General features: G+C 42.6%; 1 protein-coding gene across 14 annotated transcripts in view; it reads left to right on the forward strand.

Moving 5' to 3' along the window:
* Nucleotides 1–27417, forward strand: part of wdr4 (WD repeat domain 4) — a 124016-nt gene that overhangs the window by 73661 nt on the left and 22938 nt on the right. For 4 of the 14 annotated variants that reach the window (XM_061287425.1, XM_061287423.1, XM_061287422.1 and 1 more), the window contains 4 exons: nt 10440–10656; nt 10800–11174; nt 11501–11566; nt 22682–22820. In XM_061287425.1, coding sequence (XP_061143409.1) covers nt 10440–10656; nt 10800–11174; nt 11501–11566 — 658 coding nt within the window. In that variant the 3' untranslated portion in view covers nt 22682–22820. Of the gene's footprint in view, nt 1–10439; nt 11175–11500; nt 11567–22681; nt 22872–24215; nt 24286–27417 lie in introns of those variants that run through there. The other 10 variants (XM_061287434.1, XM_061287429.1, XM_061287424.1 and 7 more) reach the window with 9 other exon arrangements.

Genomic DNA, 27417 nt, shown 5'->3' on the forward strand with positions numbered 1-27417 from the left:
GAGTGAATGTTTTCCAACTCCGACCCAGGGAAAAAGCGCATGAACAACTTTGTCTCCAACGGACCATACTTTATGGTCGTCTGGAACATTCGCACCCCAGATAGGGTCATGAGGGTCAAAGGTTGCAACCGCTCTACGTTGACATCCAGAAGAGTTGCGTGGTGTCGTCAGCTGTCGATGTCGTATCCTGTAGGTGTGGTCTGTCACCCACACTGGTGCACACACTCCTGTCCAGTTGGCGGGCAGCATCGGATAAACCTTGTGACCACAAAGCCACCAGCCATTCTGTATGAAGTATGTTCCGTTAGATGGTGCAGACATGTTAGTCGGAGAGCCCTTCCCAACTGAACTGGCTCTCCTATCTTGACATTCAGCGGCGATGTCCAAAGCTCCCATCCAGTTTCCTCCTGCAGAGCAGTCACTGTCAATGCATTTGTGGGTCTTACTTCCTTGGATGTAACACGTATAGTTCACTCCAGGTCGCCGCTCTGTGTAGGCCACCTGCGGTAATGTTCGTCCTTTAACAGTCACATTGAAATTTGTCCAGAAGAGCTGATCACAGGTGCCTTCCGCAAGTCCAGGGCGGAAAGGGTCTTCATCACTCACTTTGACAGCACAGTGTTGATATCCAACTCCTCCCATGGATGCCATACATTTTGCTTCAGTGACATTCATTGCTCTGGCCTCCAAGTGAACTTGCATGGAGGAAGGGGGGAGTTTCGAACACACATAACATCCCTCCTGTGTGTGGGCTCTCACAGTGAACTTGACGTACCGGTACCACGTGTTGGTTTTGTATGGGTTTTGGGGGTCCCATGACCAGTCCTCAAAGTTCTCATCGTGTGACAATCGTTTTCCACGGTCAACATTGTCACTTGGTCTGTTCAAATGAGTCCATAGACCATAGCACGCTCCAACCACAACGCAGCAGAGGATCCATCTGGCATATGGAGCCCCGTTGCTACTAGGATGGCAGAGACACCGGGACATCCCCTCGCCTAGCGGAGTGGGGATCGTTGTTTTCTTCACAAACATTGAGACGTCCCACCCTAAACGATAGGACCCCTTTGAAGTTAGCCTTCCCCACCACTCCGAATTAGGGGTCCAGCACTCTCTGCAACTTGCAGTGGCTGAGGTGAATCCAGCTGGGTCGTTCAGCAATCTTCACTGCGGTGGGGGTAGTCAGCAGGACTTGGAATGGTCCCTCCCACCGTGGGCTGAGCCAGTTATTTCTTTGAACGACCTTGATGTAGACCCAGTCTCCTGAATTAATGGGGTTGTCGACCTGTGAGGAGGAAAGATCAGGCGGCAGTAAATTTGCATTTGACACATCTTTCAGTTTGAGCGTCCTTATCATATAGTCTGCCAAGGACTGTTCTTCATCTGCTTTTTGCAAATCTGCAGGGAACACAGGTAGTCTATATGGTCTCCCATGGATGATTTCGAAACGTGTTAGCCCTTCTGAAGTGGGAGTAATTCTCATATAGAGCTTCACTAAGTCTAGGCACTCTGGCCAAGATCTGCCTGTTGTTTCCATGCATTTTTTGATAGTGGAGTTTGCTCGTTCCACCAGGCCAGTGCTCGCAGGATGCCAAGCGCAGTGGTTTTTAATGTTATCCCAAGGTGTACAGCCATGTTCTGTACAACTTGGTTCACAAAGTGTGGACCATTGTCACTGTAAATGGTTTGCGACACTCCAAACATCCTTGTGACATCGGCTTACCGGTCGATGTTGTCATCCCTCTGCGCTCCCATTGTTTCGCTAAATAGAACAGAGTAGAAAACGCATACTGACTGTCTGTGTATACAGTGACTTCCTTATCTACCGCTAATTGACAAGCTCTTGTTAGCGCAATTAGCTCAGCAGCCTGCGCTGACCTGTTGTATGGAAGCTTCTCTGCTTCAACAATCTGGTTTGGCAATTTCACAATTGCATAACCACTTTTGGGATCCTTTGAACATGATTCATCCACAAACCACTTTTCCCCTTTGTCAAGTGGCGTGTCACGTAAATCTTCTCTGGGCAGCTGTAGATGTTCCGTGGCATCCAAACAGTTATGTGGGGTACCATCCCCTGGCAACAGGATCAACGTTGCTGGGTTAAGGACTGTGCACCTTTTTATCACAATGTGTGGTTGTGACAGAAGTGTAGCAGTGTAAGACAGGTGTCTGGCTGGTGACAAAAAGTTCATTTTACTTTGCAGTAGCAACACGTCTACAGCATGTGGAACCAGCAGCTCCATTTTGTGAAAGAGCACCACATCTGCAGCTTGTCTCACTGCAAGTGCTGCCGCGCACACTGCTTGGACACAGTCTGGCAAAGATTGAGCCACTGGATCCATTTTTTGAATAAAATGCAATTGGTCTTAGTTTGCTGCCATGACTCTGCAGCAACACTGAGGTCATAAAACCATTCCTGCAGTCTGCTGTTTGCACAAAGGTTTTATTGTAGTCTGGCAAGATAAAAGTTGTAGTTTCTATCAGAGCCTGTTTCAGCACCACAAAAGCATCATCTGCTACTGGTGTCCACATTATTTTTTCTGTCATTGCCATGGGGACTCCATGCACAATGTTCAGCAGCGGTTGTGTCTTTTCCGCATAATGTGGGATCCATGCTCTACAGTAATTGCAGAGCCCCAAAAATGACATCATTTGTTTTTTTGTTTCAGGTTTCGGTGCATCTGCAATGATCTGCTTTCTGGTTCTCTGTATCTGTCTTCCAGAAGCTGACAAAGTGTGACCTAAATAGTTTACTTCCTGTCTGACCCATTGTAGCTTGTTCTTGCTCACTTTATTCCCTGTTTTGCAGAGAAAGTGTAACAATGCTATGGAGTCTTCCTTGCAAGCAGCTTCAGTTTCAGAGGCTACCAGGAGATCATCTACATAAACTAGAAGTTGGCTTTTGTTTGACATCTGAAAATCAGCCAGACAGGCCATGATAGCTTGAATGAAAATAGTTGGACTATCAGCAAATCCCTGTGGCAATCTGGTGTACGTATAGCTTTGTCCTTTAAAGGTAAACGCAAACCAAAACTGTGAGTCTGGGTGAATTGGCACTGAGAAAAATGCATTGCTAAGATCAATTACTGTGAAAAACTTCTGGTTAGGTTTCAAAGTGTTCAGAAGTGTGTGTGGGTCAGGCACATTAGGTGCTCTTGTCTGCACTGCATCATTCACTGCTCGTAAATCTTGTATCATTCACCAATCAATTTTATTGGCCTTTTGGACTGGAAAAATAAGAGTGTTGCAAGGAGAATCCGAGCACTTCCTAATGATTACTCCTGTCAAAAGATCATTTATAACAGGGGTAATCCCATTTATTGCCTCGTGTTTTAAAGGATATTGCTTAACTCTTGGACCCCACTCTGATCTTGGTTTGATCTGTACTGGTGGAATGGACGTTAAAAGTCCTACATCAGATGGGCCCTTTGTCCACAGTTTTTCAGAAAGCCCAGCCAATTCCTCCTCCTCCTTTTCATTCAAACAAATGTCAACTAGTCAGGTTAGCGCACAAGCGCATGCCCTACCAACAGCTACTTCACACACTGTTTGCTTCCACATGTCACAACTGGTACTGTAGCTCCACCCATCACCTTTGTCCTCATAATCAGTGACAGATCCAGCAAGTTTAATTCGGCAACCCACATCTGCCCATGTTATACTGTGAGGTTTGAACAATGAAATGTGGGGTACAGCCGAGAACTTGTATTTGTCTTTCTGAGGAGCGGGCAGGAGCACAGCAGTAGCTGCAAATGACCCACAATCTGTGTACAGAGCAGTGATTGTTAAAGTTACTTCTGTGTCACTGAGAAAACTTTCAATATAATCATCACGTGGATCAGTGAGGATATTCATGGTGACATGTAATTGATTACAAGTCATTTCTGATTCAGGTCGGGACAATTGTTTTCGAGCTTCACTCAGCAATCTGCTTGGTATCTTGGGATTCCGTTCGGGAGTGATGTCATAGGAGCAGGAAATCTGTTCACCTGCTTTTGCAGCATATGAGTCTACATCTCTCACTCTACATGCTCGCATGCCATCCTTTACTGGAATTATTGCAATTCCCAACCGAGTCATCAGATCTCGTCCCAGCAGGTTTATGGGACATTTTGGCGATAGAACAATCGAGACTGAAGCTATGACTCCTGTTTCATCATCTCTCACTACAACTGGATTGGAGATACTCTCCTTGTGTACCTGCCCATCAGCAGATTTCACCCAGATTGTATTTTGGGAGGCCTTCAGATTAGGGACTTTAGTTTTTATTACGGTTTTACAAGCTCCGGTATCACACAAAAACTCTACTTCACTTCCTCCAATGTTTAAGGTAACATATGGTTTTTCTTTTAATGCATTCAGAATGTCCCATGCTGTATGGACATCTACTATTTCTTCCTCTGTAGGAGCACAAGAGGTCACAGGGGGGCAATGTAGTCATGCTGAGAATTTGGCTTTCCCTCTCCCCCTTCCTCCTTCCCTTGATTGGTTTTGTTTTGCAAAACGACACTCCCTTGACCAGTGTCCACGTTTCCCACAGTTCCAACAGTTGCCAGAATCTGGTGGGGGTTTTGAATCGTATGGTGGCCTTCGACCTTGTTGGCCTCTACCTCCTCTGCCCCTCTGGGACCCTTGGAAGAAGACTGTTGTATCTTCATCTAAGTCATTAACGTCTAGATGAAATACATCAGAATTTTTGCCTTTTTTATCACTTTTTCAGCATGTCTGGCCCATTGCATAGTTGTTGTCACACTTGCAATATCTACTTCCACCAAATGTTTCCTCACCCAGTTGCCTATTTCAGGGCGGAAATTAGTAAGGAGCGCATTTTTAAGCTGTTGCTGATAAGCACTCTCAGCTGCATCATTGAATGGGATGCCACTATGCACCCTGAATTCTTTTTCAAATCTCAAGCGAAAATCATCAGTATCTTCCCCAGGCTTCTGTTTTATTCCTGCCAAATGACCCTAATTCGCTCGTCTTTGAAATATTGTTCGCACTCTTTGCACAAGATCATTCCATTGTGCTGCATACTCCCCTCCCAATTGATTTCCCTCAACGGGATAGGGAAAAGGCCCTTGATTATTTCTACCTGTGTAATTCCCTCTAACCTTTGCCCAGTCTTTTCCCAAGGACGACATTGCAGCTTCTCCTGCCTCATGCCCATTTAGTCTATAGGAATGTATGATTCCAGCCATGTCTTCTGCCCATTTTTCTGGGTCTTCAGCAACAGGGGTAACCTGCTTTCCTTGCCTCTTCCAAAGTCCATCGCCGAAAAACATATGTATGTAGAGGTTGTCCTTACCCTACAATAGGGTTCGGCACTTGGATCATTGGGCACACATCAACATTGTCTAAATTTTGGGAAAATCTAGCAGCAGTGGTCAAACCTCTTTTTTGTACAGGGCTTCTAATCATTTGACCCTGACCTTTTTTGCTGTTATATGGGGGAGGGCGCAGGTCTGTTAAGCTTGGATACAAGTTTTGCGCACAAGCGGACAGCCTCTCTTGCTCCTCTGCTTGCGCTGCATCCGGGACAGTGCGCCTGCGCATTGTGGCCTCATTGTCTTCCGGCCTGACAAACATGGTCGCAGCCTCATCACTTTTCATCTTTCTATCTTTCGTCTTTTGGATTTGTTCTCTTCTCTCTTGTGAAGCATTCAACCATATTCTAGCACAAATCAATTCTTTCTCTTTTCTTTTCTTTTTCAGTCCCTCTGACTTCCTATTCACACTCTCCTCCAAAACATCAACCACTATCTTCCACACTTCAACTTTCAACTTCCCTTCTACTCCATACTTTTTCTTCCACTTCGGCATGTATTAATTAACAAATTTACTCGCCATGTACTTCTCATCTCCGTCAAGAGCTAGGGATTTACCGTTTTTATTTCCCATCTTAATTTGGTATTTTAGGTTTATACAACTTTTTTCTTAAAAATTTATTCTTTTTCTTTGAGGATCCTCAATGCAAGTTTAAATTGACCTTTCAACAATTACTAGCCTGTATTATTGCCGTGGATCAATGCTAGAACTGCTATTTAGTCCATTTATCCTACCAGCCACTCTCAATCACACAAACTCCAGCGCTTTTTATTTCTAGGCCTATCCAGAATGGGTGTAAAACCCTTCCGAACAGCTTGGAAAAACGCACAAAAAAAAGGATCTACGCCCTTCTTCAAATAAGAAAAAAAACCTCTGTTATTTTTTTCTTAGCCCGTTCTTTCAACTGGGACTTGAACCCGAGCTGTTCTTTGGCCGGAAAAACGTACAAAGAAAAATCTACACTCTTCTTTGATTAACAAAAAAGAAGCTCCGTGTTTCTTAGCACGTTCCTTCCACTGGGACTCCAACCCAAGCCAGATCCCTCAGCTTGGAAAAACAGACAAAGAAGCTACGCACTTCTTTGATGAACGAAAAAGAAGCTCTGCTTTTCTTAGCCTGTTTCTTCCCCTGGGACTCGAACCCAAGCTATATTCCGTGCACCTCTACCTTTTACGCGTTTCACAACAACACAATCACACAACTTTAGGGCTTTAACTTACCGTTTTTTTCCGTGTATAGTGCGCAAAATTTTACTAATTTATTGTCCTAAAATCCGGGGTGCGCATTATACATGGGTACAAAAGAGAAAAAAAAAAAAATTTTTTTTTTTAATTTTTTTTTTTTTTTTTTTTTAAGTCCCAATGATCGTCACACACGCAGGGAGGCAATGGGTCCCATTTTTATAGTCTTTGGTATGGTCTTAACTAGGCTGGATGTAATTTTTTTTGTTGGCGTTGATTTCTCCGACTGCCCTTAAACGCACCACCGCGCTTCGTGCGCGCACGGGACAGCAAACGAGCAGGTGATCGAGCAAGCGTCTGATACGAGAGCATTGCGGTCGCATGGAGCGTGTTTGAAGTGAACAGCAGAGAAGAAAGGCAAAGTGTTGTGAAATAAAATGCACAGAACGGATGCGCAAGACACGTCAGCTATATAAAGAGCGAGAGTTGTTTTCTTCCTATTAGTTTCAATTCACAGTTTAATTAGCAGTTTCAATCAGCAAATAACAAAATGCGTATTACAGGTAATATTTTATTTCACAACACTTTGCCTTCTTCCTTTGGTCTCTGCTGTTCATCCTAAAACACAAAGGCGCTCTTTAAGCAATGCGACAGTGAGCGCCCGGCGCGCTGCACCAAATTAAGCTCCCTGCGCAGTGCGCACTGAGGTCCACTTAAATTTTAGAAAGTACATCAGGACTTTAAAAATATCTTCTAAATTTCAGCGACGGCTCTGTCACAATAATCGACCAGCCCGGTGCAGTTGGGCGGTTGGCGGCGCGCTACGGTTGAGCGTTCTCTCTCGCGCTCTCTCTCTCTCGCTCTCTCTCGCTCTCTCTCACTCTCGCACACACGCAAACCGGATATCATACGGAGGCCGCCATTACAGATGCGCAGAACGGATGAGCAAGACACGTCAGCTATATAAAGAGCGAGAGTTCAGTTCTCTACCTAAATCCGTATTACAGGTAATATTTTATTTCACAACACTTTGCCTTGTTCCTTTCTTCTCTGCTGTTCACTTCAAACACGCTCCATGCGCACGGAGCGCGGTGGTGCGTTTACGGGCAGTCGGAGAAATCAACGCCAACAAAAAAAATTACATCCAGCCTAGTTAAGACCATACCAAAGACTATAAAAATGGGACCCATTGCCTCCCTGCGTGTGTGACTGTCATTGGGACTTAAAAAAAAAAAAAAAAAAAATTTTTTTTTTTTAAAAAAATTCATAAAAATTGGGTGCGTATTATACATGGGTACAAGCTTTTTTCCAGCATCAGCATGCCATTTTTAGGGGTGCGTACTATACATGGGGGCGCACTATACACGGAAAAAAACGGTACTTGTCCCCTTGATTCGCTGCACAACACCGGGTCCCGTCAATCCACATCTGTATGACAAAGGCAGACCTAAGATGCTGGGCCAGCGAAGAATTTCCTTCCCAGGTCTTTCTTTACCAGGTCCGGCTAAATGGACGCTGGCCCGTCGACGGTGTACAGCGTGTCGTCCTCCGTCAGCCAGATGGCGGGTATGAGGGTCCCGGGTTTCGGCGCCAAAATGTTAGAGTGGTGCTCACTCTAACTTATTTTGCATGAATCACATGGGAGACAGTTAAGTCGTTTTGGGCACCTGCAGGCGGAGAGTCCATTCGTCACTGTGCGTACAGCAATGATCGAATGACGTCTGACTCTCGCTTCCCACAAGAGCATCTTTATTAAGAGAAAAAGGGTGGGGGTGACAGTAGGCTGAATAGACAAGTTAAAAAGCCCTTGACCTCTAGATTAGCAGAGCAGGGGATGTTTTACGACATTGTGTAGGATGGAACAGGCTAGGTTATTTATTACTGGTTACACACCAACATAAGCATAAAACTAATCTACCAAGGTTATTTATTACTGGTTACATACAATCCAACATAATTATATGATCAAGATAGTTTTGGAAAACCCTGACAAGGTTGTTTTGGTCAGGTACGTGGTAGAGGGGGTTGTTAATCAGTTTCAGCTGCCTTGGTGTTGATGGAATTAACAGGTGCACTAGAGGGGCAACAATGAGATGGTCACCAAGACAGGACTGGTTTTGCAGGTGGAAGTCATTTCAAGTTCCTCCCTCTTGATCTTTTTTAACTGTTTTTCCACAAGTGTTGGCTTTAGCAATAGTCATTATCACGACTGGGAGCATGAGGCAATTTCTTACTGTCATCTTTACTTCACATAGCATAGGATTGCACAATCTCAGTTTATCAGTGAGGGTTGCGCAATCCCCTTCTGCCTCTCAGCTGGGAACCACTGCTGGCTCAGCATCCTTGCTTTGGATTGCTCATTCCATGTTTTTCCCACATTGCGCAAGCCTGCTGCCACCCTGGCAGCTGTTTACGCTCGTTAATTTTTCCCATGAACTATTTTTCACCAAAAATACAGCCAACACCCTCCTTTTAAATCATTCAAAACTCTCTTCATGAAAATAAAACTTCAGTGTTACATGTCAATAAAACATAAAATCATGAATCATTTGCTATACTGATTGAAACATCTCAAAACATTTGAATCAACCTTTTTGAAAAACCATACTGATTAAAACATCTCAAAAAATTTGAATCAACCTTTCTGAATAACCATACTGATTAAAACATCTCAAAACATTCAAATCAACCTTTTTGACTAACCATACTGATTAAAACATCTCAAAACATTTGAATCAACCTTTTTGAATATTTCTTGAGACACCACCATAGTATCTAATGCAGTGGTCTCAGACTCGCGGCCCGCGGGCCAATTGCGACCCTCAGGACAATGTTTTGTGGCCCCCTGCCTGAAATCAAATCTTTGTGTTAGTGCGGCCCGTGCATTTTTTCTCACATACATCTGGGGGTTTTATATTTTTTAACACCTGTGGGCTCCCGTAGCTCAGGCTCGTGACAACAGCGCGAATTAGCAATTGGTCACTTTAACATGTTTGGATTAACAAGTGGAGGGAAAATATATCTTGTCACCTAGTGCTATACGGTTTTTGTCAGCCCCAGTCATGTCTTTTTCAAAACCTGTCGTGAAGAGAAAAACTGGCAATGAGCACTGACAATTTCAGGAGAAGTGGGAGACGGAATATTTTTTTGTTGAGCACAGGGGCATCCCAACGTGTCAAAGTCAAAGTCGGCTTTATTATCAATCTCTCCACATGTCACAACACACAAAGAGACCAAAATTACGTTTTGTGCATGGATAAAGTTGCGGTGCACAAGGAGTATAACATCAGACGTCATTACTTAACTAAACATGCTGAGGAGTATGGAAAATACCTGGGAGATGAGCGAGAGGACCGGGTCGCCAAATTTAAAACATGTCTACTGAGGCAACAAGATTTTTTCAAAAAAGCAAGCAAAGAGAGTGAAGCGGCTATCAAAGCTAGCTACGTGGTGAGTGAGATGATTGCTAAAGCAGGGAAGCCATTCAAAGACGGCGAGTTCATCAAACAGTGCATGTTACAGGCTGCAAGTATAGTCTGCCTGGAAAAAAAGGCTCAGTTTAGTAACATCAGCATTTTAGCCAACACAGTGGCAGAGCGCATTTCTGACATGTCAGGCAACATTTATGATCAACTGCGTGAGAAAGCTAAACATTTTCATTCATACTCACTTGCTGTTGATGAGAGCACAGACGTCACTGACACGGCGCAGCTCGCAATATGTCCGTGGCGTTGATAACAATTTTGAAGTTACGGAGGAGTTGCTCTCAGTGATTGCAATGCATGGCCAGACCACTGCCCAGAAGGTATTCCGCCAGCTGTGTGATTCCATTGAGTATGCCGGCTTACAATGGAAGCGTTTCGCTGGAATAACTACCGACAGACCGCCGTCAATGACAGGGAGGAAAAACGGACTTGTGGCGCTTGTTCAAAGGAAACTGGAAGAGGAGGGTGTGGAAGATGCCATTGCTCTGCTCTGCATTATCCACCAGCAGGCCCTTTGCAGCAAGATCTTGAGGTATGACAATGTGATGTCTGACGTTGTGAAAATCATCAACCATAGCAGATCCTGGGCTTTAAAGCATCGGCAGTTCCGCGAATGTTTGGCGGAAATAGAGTCAGAATACGAGGACGTGCTCTACTTCACCGAGGTACGTTGTTTCAGCAGGGGGAAGGTCTTGAAGAGGTTTTTTGAGTTAAGAGCAGAAGTGAAAGCCTTCATGGAGAAGGATGGGATGACTGTTCCTGTGCTAAATGATCCTAAATGTCTAATGGACTTGTTGACGTCACACAGGAGCTGAATGTACTGAACAAGAAGTTACAAGGTCAGGACCAGCTTGTCAGTGCTGCATATGACAATGTCAGAGCATTCTTCAAAACACTTGTGTTATGGAAAGCCCAGCTTTTCCAGACAAACCTCTGCCCTTTCCCAGCATGCAAGGCACTCATGGATTCAGGCACAACATTCAGTGGTGAGAAGTATGCTGATACCATTGGAAAGCTACAGGAAGAATTTGATCAGAGGTTTGCAGACTTCAAGACACACAGAGCCACTTTTCAGACTTTTGCTGACCCCTTCTCCTTTGATGTGGAGGATGCCCCCCTTGTCCTGCAGATGGAGCTAATTGACCTGCAGTGCCATACTGACCTCAAAGCCAAATTCAGGGAGGTGAGTGGAAAAACATTGCAGCTTGGACAATTTTTGAGAAAACTGCCCCCGGACCATGAGCCTTTTTGGCAGCACCTATCTGTGTGAAAAGCTCTTCTCCACAATGAACTTCAATAAGTCAAAGTTCAGGTCCAGACTTAAAGATGAGCACCTTAAAGCCATACTGAGGGTCTCCGTTGCCTCCTCCCTCAAGCCAAATGTGGCTCAGCTGTGTGAGAGGAAGCACTGCCAAGTCTCTGGCAGCAAGAATTAGGAAGAAGTAAATGTTCTGACATGTTAAGATTGAGAAGATTGGTTCAGTTGACTTTTTTTTTTACTATTTGAAGCCTTTTTTGTGTGGAATACTTGATGTGGCCCAGCCTCACCCAGACTCTACCTCCAGCGGCCCCTAGGTAAGTTGAGTTTGAGACCCCTGATCTAATGGTAGTGGGCACCCTTGGTCCAATTAGTATGTGATAATATTGCTTTAAGCTGTTACAGAATATTTGGTAGCCAAGCAAAAAAATAAAATCAATCAAACTTTGAAAAAAAACGCGACTTATAGTCCGAAAATTACGGTATATACTAGATCTGTGGAATAACGACGAGGCTGACGTCAGGGCGCACGTGCGGCGTTGTTGACAAAGGATGAGGAATTTGATCGATGGATTTAATGATTTAGAGTGACACATATGGTTTGATAATATTATTGCTTAAATAATAGTTATTTGATATAAAATGTATATATTGTTATATGGGCCTGTGGAATATTTTGAAGTGCAAACGCCGTCAGCGGCGCGTACCCATTGTTGACAAAGGACGATCGATGAATTTAATGAATTGGAGTGACAGATGGTTTTATAAAGGTGTTATTTATATAATAGTTTTTGGAATAACTCTGAATGTTACGTCAGGCCCGTTCTCAGCTCTTCGTTTGTGTTTATGTCACGTTAGCATACCTATTGTTTAGCCTGTTGTTGCTCGTTCATGTCTGTTCTTGGTGTTGGATTTTGTCGAATACATTTCTCCCAAATTGCGACTTATACTCCGGACTTACACTCATGCTGTGTCAAACGCAAATGAGGAAATGCATGCAATTTTCATCAGAAGTGACTTACTAAGAAACTTTGTTTGAACCCTGTCAATGGTAACTGAGCAGGGACGTGCGGTCAGAGGAGGCAAGTGCCGTGCCTCCCGTGCCATCATGAAAAGGGGAAAAAACAAATGTATATTTTTTTTTATATAAGGTTATTTTATAAGTTTTATTATAAAGTCATTTTCCTTTTAATTTCAGTAGTTTTATATCATTTTGAACCAAAATCGCAGAATTTTTATCGTTATGTTAAAACCGAAGATGAGTCGCTCGGAGGAGGCAACTTCCTGCCTTGCCTCGTCTGAGGATTGCGTAATCACACGGCTGCCTATGCTGACAGGCTATGCAGTTAGACGGAACTGCTGTCTGTCTCTGTCGCTGTTTAAGTGTTCAAACACTGTGGCTATGTTAACTAATTTCCGTAGTTAGGCTGATGTATATAATATCAAGTGTTTTTTCTCGTCTGTCTGTAATGTCGGGTCTCTTTAGATCAGGGGTGTCAAACTCAAATTCACAGTGGGCCAAAATTTTAAATTGAACAAAGCCGCGGGCCAAGGTTGAACAAATGAACCTTTTAATATGGAATCAAACAAGTTTTGATTTTACAATGAATATTGAACAAGCAAGGCTTATATAACTTAAAAGTGCAGGCGTGCAAAATCAAGTTGATAATAACTCTAATAATACTAACAATAAAAGTAATAATAGTAATAATAATAATAATAATAATAAAACATATCAATGGCATATTAAATACAATTTAAATAGAAATTGAATGCCTCCTTTCTGTTTGCAGCCTTCTGAGGTAAATGTCAAAATTAGCTTCTTACACAGGCTAATAAATTTGAAAATAACATAACTATGAATAAATCAACCATTTGCCCGCGGGCCAGAGTTTGACACCTATGCTTTAGATCAGGGGTCACCAAACTACGGCCCGCGGGCCGGATACGGCCCACGGGACCGTTTAATCCGGCCCGCCAACCCTGAACAAATTGTATTATTAAACTTTTTTTTTTTTGCTCATTTTGCCTGCAATGACTGCGTTTCCCCAGTAGATGGGGAAGCGCTCGCCTGCGCATTTACTACCGGAAGCCGTGTCAGAAAGCTCGGTGCACACTCACAAGTGCGTGTACGGACATGGCGCACTCGCGCTCTATTTGTATCAGTCCCGAATTTAGAGCGTGGGCTGTGACGACAGCATTCTTGTAATTTGCGCGCTGAGCTTTCAGATGCAGTTTTGCGCTAAAGCCACCCACAAACCTTCCCCTGGAATCCTTCCGTTAAAATGTCGCCCAAGTAAAGCAGGGTGAACACAGTGCCGAGCGTTTAAAAGAGAGTGGCCAATTTGGCTCGACGTACGCGACGTGACGTTCAGCCACATGAACGTCAACATCTACCCGTCAAAGATCGAGGTAAACGGACCAACACCTCGGATCTCGACTAAGAATTGCCACAACAAATTTTACTCCAGACTGTGACGCACTATCAAACTTTAATAAAAAAGACAGCGGTGTCTACAAGCCTACTGGAACCTACAAAAGGATTATAAGGAAGGAACACAAGAACTTTAAGAGACTGCTCATATGTGTCGGAGAGGTTCTGCTCTGACAACTGAGCTGAACTTTTATCTGTTAAGATTGTGCATGGCACAACAGAAAGTTAATGTTCCATGGTTTTTTTTCTATGAAGAACCCAGAGAGAGTTATTTAGTTATTATTTATTTCCTGTTTTTTCTGTGAAGAACTCAGAGAGGGTTATTTAGTTATTATTTATTTCATTAATAGTGTTATTATTTGTTTCCTGACTTTTTTTTCTGTAAAGAACCTGGAAAGGGTTATTAAATAACCGTTATTTGGTTATGTGTGGCTTTCTGGAAAACAATAAATGTTTTAAGCTCCCCTACGATCGTCACACTTTTTCTGTTACAAACTGACACCGGCCCGCCATCAGAGAAGGGAAAGGTTATGTGGCCCTCACAGGAAAAAGTTTGGGGACCCCTGCTTTAGATGAATAAAATGGCTTTGAAAAGAGACCCAACGGAGGCAACAAAAAAAAGTTCTCCAGCCTTATGGCAGGGAGCACAAGTGATCCCAGGATTCTTCATGCGCCCACCTGTAGAATAAGTGATCTTCAATTCAAATTTACAGTGAACAACAAAGGAGCTGTCGTCCATTTATTTCGTTTTACATTGTTTTTTTTTAATATTCGTTTTTACATTTCGTTTTACAATGGAGGATTACCTATCCAAACTCAAACAATTTTCAACTTTGGATTTTTGGTCGAAGCGGGAGGTCATCAGTAAAGCAAGACCAACTCCGGAGTTAAAAGGTTTGATTCGGACAACGGGACTTTGGAGCATGTCTTTTCAAACGGAGTGGTACGCACGATCGAAGTTTTTGATTCCATGTGCTTTATTGAGTGTTTTTTATGTGTGAAGACTGCTGATATGGGATTTTAATTAAAATAGTTCAAATTAAATAATGAATAAGCTACTCTAGAGCAGCGTTCCCCTACCTTTTTTGTGACACGGTTAGATGTCGGACAGATTTTACCAGGACGGGGGGGGGCGTGACGTCAGTGCCTCCCCAGTCATGAACCTCACCGCACATCACTGTAACTGAGGCTATCTACTGATGCTACTGCATGTGCAAAAACGACTTACGTACACACTTGCGCACTCACACAATCACAGACGTGCACACCCACACTCATGAACTTGTGTATACCGTTTTGTTCCGTGTATAGTGCGCCCCCATGTATAATACGCACCCTAAAAATGGCATGCTAATGCTGGAAAAAAGCCTGTACCCATGTATAATACGCACCCAATTTTTATGAATTTTTTTATGAATTTTTTTTTTTTTTTTTTAAGTCCCAATGATCGTCACACACGCAGGGAGTCTTTGGTATGGTCTTAACTAGGCTGGATGTAATTTTTTTTGTTGGCGTTGATTTCTCCGACTGCCCTTAAACGCACCACCGCGCTCCGTGCGCGCACGGGAAAGAGGCGTGCGGACGTGAAAAAGGCGGCTCTGTATGGGAGAGACGTTGAAGAGGAATAAAAACACCCTTGGAAACCAAAACTTGGTGATTTCAAGTTTCATTTCGAGGGACATTTGTCACGTCTCGGTTGTGTCTAGGTTGCCATAGTTTCTGTTCGCGTCGCCCCTCTCTTCCTGTGTCACCTCAATCGATGTAACGTGTTTTGTATTTAAGTCCTGTCTGCCCCTCGCTCACCGTCGGATCATTGCATGTGTTACTGTCATGATGTCTGTTTGCTTTCTGTTCCTGTCTTTGGTAATGTCACCCTGTCTTTTTGTTCCACGACTTTGTCGGTCAGTCCTGTTGTTGGTTTTGTTTTCTAAAAAAAAAAATTAAAAAAAAAAAAAATTTTTTTTAAAAATTAAAAAAAAATTGTACCCATGTATAATGCGCACCCCAGATTTTAGGACAATAAATTAGTTAAATTTTGCGCACTATACACGGAAAAAAAAACGGTAGTTTAAAGTTCATACACATTTTACACACAAAAGACACATTTCTATGATATGGCCTTTAATTAACCTGTAGTGGCCGATTCGGCTGGAGTTTGTTTTCGCTTCCCCCTCCCCCCACCCCTCCCCGGCTGGGGAGGTGGTTAGGTGGCACCCAAGCTGACAGCGGCTATCTGGATTCTCGTGGAACAATTCAGGATGAGGGAACTGCAGCTCAACCTCCTCGAAGACACTGCCAGAACAATCGAGGGCACCTCCGGCAGCTCTTCGCTTTGACTTGGACATCCACTTTTTCATTGATTTTCATATTATATATTATTTGTGCGCTCTCTGCATCCATTGCAGCCTGGTGATCCTGAAAGGGAGATCCTTCCATCTCTGGTCCCTTCTCAAGGTTTCTCATTTTCCCCTGGTAGTTTTTTTTTTTAGTTTTTCCTTGCCCTTTTGGGAGCTTAAGATCAGGGGATGCTTTGAGAATAATTGTCGATTTTTGTCTATGTGAAGCCCTTTGAGACTGCTTGTGATTTAGGGCTATACAAATAAACTTGACTTGATACAGTATGGTCAAATTTGAAAATTGTAACTACTGTAGTTAGACTTTCAAATAAATTATTTTGCATCAAAATCTATTTCTCCAAGTTAATTTTGTTGGTTTATTGAAGGAAAGCATTGTTTAGATGTTTGAGATGTTTCAAAAGCAAAAAACAGCGGTGAAGTCAAAGCTTGACGTGACCTTTTCACAAAAACGTTAATTTTCTATTTTCTCATTGACAAAAGGAAAAAGAAATGGTGAAACTTGGTCAACATTTGCTAAAGAATGGAGAAAGGTATAACATTTAAGTGTATATGTTTAACAACCCTAATTGAAGGCTGACAATTACTCAACACTATCTATAGAGCGACAAAAATAACACATTAGCCATTACCTATCAACTAAATTACATAATTTACAGAGATAACCTTCAGTAAAATAAAATATTCTTACTTCTTCTCGCTTTCTCTTTACATTCTTCTTTACTCCTTTTTTGTGTATGTTATATAACAATTCATATGAATAAGGCAGTGTTTGTTAACGGGTCTAAGTTGTTGGTCTTTGTCTTGATGACCACGCGCCGCACAAGTCCCTTGACATCTGGAATCACCCATCTAACTCACCCCAGTACCCACGAGCTTTCTGGTGCAATATTGTCGGCGGTCATGATGATGTCCTCGGCACTTAAGTTGTTCTTGATACTGATCCATTTCTGTTGCTCCTGCACCATGGGTAGATACTCACGCGCCAACTGCTTCCAAAATAAGTCAGTAGATAATGCACTTGCCTCCATTTACGGCGAGAATATGAGTCCTCCTTCTGGAACAGTTCTGGGGGAAGAAATAATTGCTTCTTCATTATTAGCAAGTAGTTAGGGGTTAACAGTTCAGGGTCTCTCGGATCGTCTGTAGATGTAGCCAGTGTTCGATTGTTCAATTCCAACTCAACTTCATACATCAGTGTCAGCAAACATTCATCACCAACTGTTGATTGAGCACAGATTGGAGAACCTTTCTGACAGATCTAATCTGCCTTTCCCAAATTCCCCCGAAGTGAGAACCAGAGGGTGGGTTGAATACTCACTGAATTCCTCTTTGCATAAGGGAATGTGATATTTTGGACTGATTCCACTCTAGAATTGCTGTACGAAGCTGACGCTCAGCAGCCACTAGATTTGTGCCATTATTTGAGAATGATTGACACCTGTCGTCTTCTGCACACAAACCGTCGGATGGCATTCAGACAAGAATCAATGTCCAATGTGTGCGCAATCCCTATGTGCACTGCTCTCGTTGTGAGACAGGTAAACATTACACTGTATCTTTTAACTGAACTGTGGCCTTGTCTTACATCAAATGGCCTAAAGACGTCGACCCTTAAGTTAATGAAAGGGAGGGTTGTCAGGCAGAAGTCTGCCTTCTGGCAAATCTGCCATCTTCTGCTCTGAAGGTTTGCCTTTAACTTTTCTGCAGACCACACTCCTTGACAGAAAGTATCTCACTACTCAGTTGGCAGAGGGTATCCAATATTTTTGTTGTAACTGGGAGAGCATGTAAAGTCTTCTGCAGTTTCCAATCCTTTTGTGAGTGTCTCTCAAGATCAATGTGGTGACATATAGGTCCTTCGGAAAGATTGTTGGATGCTTGGGCTTTTATAGCAGCAGCAAAGAGACGACCTCTGGCTCTCAGCACACCTTCTTGTGGTAGCCGTGGCTCAGGCAGTAGAGCGTGTCGTTCAGAACCCAGCTCTGTCTGAGCCTCAGGGACTTTAGATGATGAATAAGCCCCTTGGCTAATTCTGGTGCATGAACAGAAATGTTCATTGATGTACATCAGTGGTCACCAAACTACGGCCCGCGGGCCGGATACGGCCCATGGGACCGTTTAATCCGGCCCGCCAACCCTGAACAAATTGTATTATTAAACTTTTTTTTGTTGTTGTCATTTTGCCTGCAGTGACTGCGTTTCCCCAGTAGATGGGGAAGCGCTCGCCTGCCATTTACTCCCGGAAGCCGTGTGAGAAAGCTCGGTGCACACTCACAAGTGCGTGTACATACTCAGTAGTACGGACATGGCGCACTCGCGCTCTATTTGTATCAGTCCCGAATTTAGAGCGTGGGCTGTGACGACAGCATTCTTGTAATTCGCGCGCTGAGCTTTCAGATGCAGTTTTGCGCTAAAGCCACCCACAAACCTTCCTCTGGAATCCTTCCATTAAAATGAGTCGCCCAAGGAAAAGCAAGGTGGACACAGTGACGAACGTTTAAAAGAGAGTGGCCAATTTGGCTCGACGTACGCGACGTGACGTTCAGCCACATGAACGTCAACATCAACCCGTCACAGATCGAGGTAAACGGACCAACACCTCGGATCTCGCCTAAGAATTGCCACAACAAATTTTACTCCAGACTATGACGCACTAGCAAACTTTAACAAAAAAGACAGCGGTGTCTACAAGCCTACTGGAACCTACAAAAGGATTATAAGGAAGGAACACAAGAACTTTAAGAGACTGCTCATATGTCAGAGAGATTCTGCTCTGACAACTGAGCTGAACTTTTATCTGTTAAGATTGTGCATGGCACAACAGAAAGTTAATGTTCCATGGCTTTTTTTTCTATGAAGAACCCAAAGAGAGTTATTTAGTTATTATTTATTTCCTGTTTTTTCTGTGAAGAACTGTAAAGAATCTGGAAAGAGTTATTAAATAACCGTTATTTGGTTTTGTGTGGCTTTCTGGAAAACAATACATTTTTTAAGCTCCCCTACGTTTGTCACACTTTTTCTGTTACAAACTGACACCGGCCCCCCATCAGAGAAGGGAAACGTTATGTGGCCCTCACAGTTAAAAGTTTGGGGACCCCTGATGTACATTGTTCCTGTTAAATAAACAAATAAAATAAAATGAAGTTCTGGATGGAGTTTCCGCAAACGACTTGATGATCTTTGTTTTCTGTGGTGTTAGATCTTCCAAGGTAAGTATTGCGGTTATCATTGTCTGTGTGTCTGTTTTTTGTTTTTCAAGAGTGTTGCAGAAGCAGGTCTTTGATCTTAAGAACTCAAGCCATAGCTCTCTTCAAACGGTACCAGTTTGAATAGTGGTTGAACAGTTTGTTCACTGGATGAACATCTTCAGCTCTGTTTGTGCGGTAAACTGTAGCAGTGTGTTTCACTAATTGTCACCTCCATCACTTTCCGTTTTGTCCGGCCTTTTAGGCCAGTTCTGGTTCTTTCAGAAACGTTGGACCCTGGATCCAGCATGTGTTTGTCATAAACTTGGTTGGTGCAAGCCCTCGGGATGCACAATCAGTGGGATTAGTTAATGTGTCAACATATCTCCATTGCTGAGGTATGGTTAGCCCTCTGATTACTACGATGCGATTCGCAACAAATGTCTCAAAAGTGAAGCTTCTGCATGCGGCTCTGGAGCCGCGGGTTGCTGACCACTGCCCTATTTGCTCCTAGTGTGGACCTGGCAGTGCCTTGCATGGCAGCAGCCTCCCATTTGCTCCCAGTGTGGACCTGACAACACCATGCACGGCAGCAGCCTCCCATTGGCGTGTGAATGTGTGTGTTAATGGGTGAATGTGAGAAACTGTAAAGTGCTTTGGGCACCATGTGTTGTAGATTAAGCGCTATATGAGAGCATTCAATTTACTTTATTAGTTCGGTGTACTTATGGACCAGTTGAGTTTCCTTTAGTTTTCTTTAATTTGAACGTCTTGGTCAATTCCTGAACAAAAGTATTCTCTCAGTACAAAACACAAGAAGGTTCACATAAAACGGCAATATTTGTCAAACACCGTCAATATCATGAGGCACAGGGTATGGACAAGGTAAAAAGACTGCGCCTTTATTACTGCACGCCCGAGCACTTCTTGGGCGTCTCTTATTCCAAACCACACAGATCCCATAGAAACCTAGTAACCGATCAAATCAGCATAATCAAATTATAACTTGTCTAAATAATTACAAAATATTCTTCTGCCCTATTAAACCTAAAGAATATTCATCAAAATTACTTTCTAATAATTTTGGTCAAACACTGGTGCTCCCAATGTTTCCGAAAAGCCGAACTCCAGGCATTGTGACGCAGCCCGAGTCTCGCCTCCTGGCTGAGCCATGAGCCCCTAATGAATGCATTTTTGTTTGTAAATTTCCATCTTTAGGTTTAGCAGAAGTTAGTAGTAGTAGTATATAGTAGTTTTAGTTGTAGTAGTGCTATATTGATAGATAGGTAGATGGATACCGTTTTTTTCCGTGTATAGTGCGCAAAATTTAACAAATTTATTGTCCTAAAATCTGGAGTGCGCATTATACATGGGTACAAATTTTTTTTAATTATTTTTATTTTTTTTTTTTAGAAAACAAAACCAACAACAGGACTGACCGACAAAGTCGTGGAACAAAAAGACAGGGTGGCATTACCAAAGACAGGAACAGAAAGCAAACAGACATCATGACAGTAACACATGCAATGATCCGACGGTGAGCGAGGGGCAGACGGGACTTAAATACAAAACACGTTACATCGATTGAGGTGACACAGGAAGAGAGGGGCGACGCAAACAGAAACTATGGCAACCTAGACAAATAGCAAAACTGGGGACGAGACATGACAAATCTCCCCCGAAATAAAACTTGTAATCACCTTTCTTCTTGTTTGTTGTCAATCGCGCATCGCATTCAGCCATCCTGTCCCAACACACTTAGTCAAAAAAATCCATATTGTCAAATATTGTTTGTTTTTTAATCTCCATCGCGGACCGGACGTCATACGGAGGCCGCCGTTACAGAGGCGCAGAACGGATACGCAAGACACGTCAGCTATATAAAGAGCGAGAGTTCAGTTCTCCTGTGGTGTGCAAGGACTGGAGTTGGAGGCGGAGCGACAAATGACGGTGCCAACGGCAGTTGTTTTAATGACATTTTTTAATTATCTTCATTCAACGGGCTGACTTTTTTCCCCTCGAGATCCTAACACCAACTAAACCAAACAGGAAACTCCCACACCTCTAAACCATCCCACCGGAACTCGGCAACGTGAACTTAGGTTCCGGGTGAATTATGCCAACCAACTACACTCCACCTATTAGTTTCAATTCACAGTTTAATTTGCAGTTTCAATCAGCAAATAACAAAATGCGTATTACAGGTCGGTCATATTTTATTTCACAACACTTTGCCTTGTTCCTTTCGTCTCTGCTGTTCACTTCAAACACGCTCCATACGAGCGCAATGCTCTCGTATCAGACAAGGCTTGCTCGATCACCTGCTCGTTTGCTGTCTGTCACAATGTACCCTACACAGATCCGAAACATTTGTTGCGGCTCCGAGTCACGACGAGGGGCAAGTTTTGGTTTCCAAGGGTGTTTTTATTCCTCTTCGTCTCTCCCATACAAAGCCGCCTTTTTCACGTCCGCACGCCACTTTCCCGTGCGCGCACGGAGCGCGGTGGTGCGTTTATGGGCAGTCGGAGAAATCAACGGCAACAAAAAAAATTACATCCAGCCTAGTTAAGACCACACCAAAGACTATAAAAATGGGACCCATTGCCTCCCTGCGTGTATGACGATCATTGGGACTTAAAAAAAAAAAAAGAAAAAAAGAAAAATTTCATTAAAAAAAATCATAAAAATTGGGTGCGTATTATACATGGGTACAGGCTTTTTTCCAGCATCAGCATGCCATTTTTAGGGTGCGTATTATACATGGGGGCGCACTATACACGGAAAAAAACGGTAGATTTATTGATAGTTTTCCAGCATCATTCATACCGCAGAGTGGGTATATAAGACATAGTGATGACATGTGCACAACTTAATAGGCTCCTAGAAAAGGCTGCCACTCACAACTGCGCCAACCAAGGAACTAATAAGTCAGACAAGATTCAAGCCATCAAAGGCAAAGCAACAAAGGAAAAAAGGAAAAGAAAAAAATAAGTGCAGACCACTGGTGAGAGGCCTAAATAATGTAAATGATGCAAATGTCGTAATTGATCCCGAAGTCCGCCACACAGCCCCCCCTCAAATACTCAAATAACCCGAACTGGCGTAAAGGCAGTTTAGCGGGCGATTTGCAGACAACGGTGCGGACAATGGACCGTGATTGTGAATCGTCAAAACACCATAAAACAAGCAAATGTGTAAGCAGCATAAGAGGGTGGAAACACATTGCATTCTCAGTTGTGTTATTTTTATTTCCCTACTTATGTCTTTGTATTCGTACAGGTTGACTGATTTAAACGTTTTTTTCTGTCTGTGATTCATCACAGAAGCCCACCAACACAACGATGTGTAAATATTTAATATCAACTTTACAAGTGACTTACTGTGGTTGGTGGAGCACAAAGAACATTGATTATTTGTTGGATCACATGTTCAGTTTGATGTGTCCTCTTTCCTCAGAGTGGCGACAATTCAATTTTTCATGCTGAACCAGGAGAATAATGAGAAGAAACTTGTACCACACAGCCGGCTTTCCCTGCCACACTGTCCACTTGACATGACCTTTGATCCAGAAGACCGTCTTTGGGTGCTCATGGATTCCTGTGAAACACTGCTTCAAATCTTCACGCTTGAACAATGCTCCTGGAAGGTGCATAGGCTTTCATGCATTCATGCGTTTTGTCATGAATTACAGTATTTTCTGCTATAAGGCGCACTGGATTATGAGGCGCACCTTCATTGAATGTTTTATTTTAGAAATATCTTTGTATATAGGGCGCACCAGATTAAAAGGCGCGTAGAATAGAAGCTACTGCATCAAACTGGGGTTGTGTTATACATCCACTAAATAGAGCTGTGCTAAAGGGAATGTCAAACCAGTCAACAAGGTGTTCAGTCAAACTTTATATACGGCACACTTTATATACAATAAGACATACAATACAAAAAATTCATAACACAACACTGTTCAAACGATATGCATATTTACGTATCCCCGTCCACAAATCCCCCAAACTTTATAAACGGCAAACTTTATATACAATACGCTATACAATACAAACATTGTACAATAACACGACGTTGTTCAAACATTAATGTGGATATTTACATATCCCCATCCACGAATCCGTCGAATTCTTCCTCTTCTGGGTCCGAATTGAACAGTTGGGCGATTGCAACATTCATTATGCCCGGCTCCCTCTCGTCATTTTCCGTGTGAGTGTCATTACTAATCCCTGGCAGTTCAGTTATTATTCCTGCCTTTGCTAAAGCTCCGACCACAGTTGAGACTGATGTATCAGCCCAGGCATCCAAAATCCATTGGCAGATATTGGCATGCGTGTCGTTTTGACATTTTATACACACAAGTGGTGTTGGACTAGGAGTAAGCACAGTATGGCTGTTACCGCTATTACTTCGGTGACGCCCCTGATCACGGTTGCCGTAATGCTGAAAGCGATGCAACCTTAAAATTTACTAGTTGTACTGAAACAGTTTGGTTGAAAGATGTGTACAACCAGTATGGATCAACAAATTCACCAATTGATACATATATAAAGCGCCCCGGATTATCAGGCGCACTGTTTAAATTAACGGCTTTTAAGTGCGGCTTTTAAGTGCGGCTTTTAAGTGCGCCTTATAGTGTGGAAAATAGTCGATACATTTTAAGGATTTTTTTTCCATTCCAAGAAGTCTGACTAAAACCAAATTGTATATTTCAATATTTCATGCAGCAATATTTTCCACAGGTATTACATTCAAAAACATGGATCCGCTCGACTACCTTTTCTCTTGAGCATTTGAAGATGACCAATTTTGCAGACAAATTCTTTTTAATAAACAATATTGTGTGTTCAGTATAGGATTATTGTCTTAAAAAAGGCGGTCTGCGTGTAAGGTAGCGATAGTAAAGTTGAACATCGATTAAACCAGTGAGGTTAAGTATGGTTCATTACCAGTCTCTAATTCTACTTCCATTCTTCCATACTTCTAGTGTCAAGCTTCTACCAGTGAACTGAAAAGAGTGACTGCTATCTTCAAGCCTCACTGGCAGACTCATGATGGTAAGTCAACAAGCCCACTCATTCAGGCATGCCTACCACTCCAGTTCCCGAGGTTAATTCTAAACCAAAAGTTAGCAGTATTGTATAGCTTTGCACAAGGTTATAATAGATTGTGTCTCGACTAGGCTCATCTACTTATTTTTATCCATGTTGTTCGTAGTACACGTGAGTTCATTTGTGCGTTTGAAGACTGGTTTAATCACTAACAAACAGACGAACATGCAGTAAAGGCCTAGCTACTCGACCAATCGTCGGGCAGCATCCGCGTGTCTGACTATGCCAGGGGTGGGCAAACTTTTTGACTCGCGGGCTGGACTGGGTTCTAAATTTGGACCGCAGGGCCGAACCAGGAGCAGATGGACGTAGGCTTTGTGTGAAGTCATATAAGCGACCTGTAAAGGTCATTGCATAAAAGATTTTGGCCTTTAGTAGGTAGTAAAGCATGGATATTCCAAACAAGTTTTTTGAAAACAAATGCATTTATTAACAGCATTAAAAAAAAAATAATTCACTAAAAAACTGCTATCAGTGATTTTCGTAAAATACGACACTGTTATTATGAATAACAATCTCCATCACTTCAGTGCCTGCAGGTCAGATTAATGAAAGATGTTTATCTTATGAGATCACATCAAACGGCAAACATTCTGACCAAATATATCATCTTGAAGAATCGGTGAAAGCATACATCCAAATAAAGTAATCAAAAAGGCAACACGGTGAGGGGTATCTGAAAATCAGAGCAGAGTTTTAACTCGCAAACACCTGGTAACAGAGGTGAGGAAACGGGAAACACTTCCTTAAAGTAAGCCTTAAGAACTTTACAGGTTAAGATTAGTCGCAAATAGGTGGTGCATCAATGTCCTTGAGCATCCTGCATTGTTTGAAAATGAGAATGGTCGCTAGTTTCAATCCCTGCTATGTGTACAAATCATATTCAAAATGCATTTTTTTACAATAAACTTGAGAGCCTCCCGTTCATTTTCAGTGGGAACAGTGTTGTTGGTCTCCCTTTTTTGCTAGTGCGTCATAGTCTGGAGTAAAATTTGTTGTGGCAATTCTTAGCCGAGATCCGAGGTGTTGGTCCGTTTACCTTGATCTGTGACGGGTTGATGTTGATGTGGCTGAACGTCACGTCGCGTACGTCGAGCCAAATTGGCCACTCTTTTTTAACATTCGGCACTCACTTCTTTTTTTCGGGCCACTCATTTTAATGGAAGGATTCCAGGGGAAGGTTTGTGGGTGGCTTTAGCGCAAAACTGCATCTAAAAGCTCAGCGCACGAATTATAAGAATGCTGTCGTCAAAGCCCACGCTCTAAATTCGGGACTGATACGAATAGAGCGAGAGTGCGCCAAGTCCGTACTACTGAGTACGTACACGCACTTGTGAGTGTGCACCGAGCTTTCTGACACGGCTTCCGGTAGTAAATGCGCAGGCGAGCGCTTCGCCATCTACTGGGAAGACGCAGTCATTGCAGGCAAAATGACCAAAAAAAAAAAGTTTAATAATACAATTTGTTCAGGGTTGGCGGGCCGGATTAAACGGTCCCGTGGGCCGGATGTGGCCCGCGGGCCGTAGTTTGCCCACCCCTGGACTATGCCATCTGGTTAATGTATTGATTACCATTCTAACATCGGATCTCATTTTGCACGTCATCTTACGCATTTCAATGTACTGTATCTGTCTGGATCAACGCACGAGAAGCACGAGACTTTACGTCATGTGGGATATTTCAATTCATTGGTCAATTCCCTCAGTCCCATCAGGAGTCATATCGTTGGAGATATAAGTGCAACAATTTTCCCCAAACATCGAACTAACCCCTTTTATGAACCTTTGTTGTTTTTTTAAACACTGTATTGTACTTTAAAAAGCTTCTTTGTATTTTTAAACACTTTTGTAAACATTTCAAAGTCAAAGTAATTTCCAGAAACATTCTTATTTATTTAAATAAGAAAATAAAGAAAATAAATAAGAGTAAATATGATGTATATAATAATATCCACACGACTTTTATGAACCTTTATTGTAGTTTTATATACACTTTGTTTTTTGAAACACTTTTTTGTATTTTTAAATACTTTTGTAAAAAATTAAGTCAAACTGACTTTCAGAAACATTCTTATTTGTAAATAAGAAACTAAACAAGAATAAATATATTGTTACAATATCCGCACAAGACTTTTATGAACCTTTTATGAAGTGTAAACGTGTCTGGTTCCTCTGCTCTTGCGTGCTGGCTGTCTGACGCACCCTCGCACGGGCATCCGCGCAAGACTTGTATAATTTTGTTTTTGAACACTCTATTGTACTTTTAAATACGTTATTGGATTTTAAACTGTTTTTTTTAAACATTTTAAATTTTTAACGTGTCACGGCCCTGCTCTCGCTTTGCTGGCTGCGGCCCAGCGCGAGGGCATCCGCACAAGAATTTTATTTTTCTAATTTTATATTTAAAACAGTTTGTTGTATTTTTAAACATTTCGACATTTGAAAGTGTAAACATGTCACGGCTCCGCGCTGCTCTTGCCGTGCTGACCAGCTGACGCGCCCCCACAGCCCAGCGCAAGGGCATCCGCACAAGACTTTTTAAATTTTATTTTTATTTTATTTTTATTGTATTTTTAAACACTTTATTATATCTTTAAACACTATTTAAATAGCTCTAAAAAGCTTTATGCCCATCTGCTTTGAAAACACACGACTTGAGCTTGCCGTCCTGCTTTGCAGTCAGTCTAGCCCTCCTTGTCTCCTTTAAACTTTGTGTGAGCCCGTGTTGCATCTTCGTGACAAAAGGAAGTGCAAATCAGAGATGCAGCCGATTCTGCTGTCTGGAATGAAGTGGAAGAGTGGATACATAGCGCGACCGTGGCACGCTGAAATAAAGCGTGATTAGAACTGCTCTTACAGTGTGTTGTAAAGTCATATGGGCAGACAAAGCCCTGCGCTCCAAATGTTGCAGCAAAAAGCCGCGATGCACTAAATATATCAGCATTATTTGTTTTCATAAAAACCCACGATGCACTGAGGCTGCAATTGGTGAAGCGTGAAATAGCGAGGGATTACTGTACTGTATGCTTCACCGCTTTTCATTTTAGTTGTTCTTTGAGCAGTTATTCTATCAACAAAC

The sequence above is a fragment of the Syngnathus typhle genome, linkage group LG9 (genome assembly GCF_033458585.1).
Source record: "Syngnathus typhle isolate RoL2023-S1 ecotype Sweden linkage group LG9, RoL_Styp_1.0, whole genome shotgun sequence".
Classification (NCBI taxonomy): Eukaryota; Metazoa; Chordata; class Actinopteri; order Syngnathiformes; family Syngnathidae; genus Syngnathus; species Syngnathus typhle.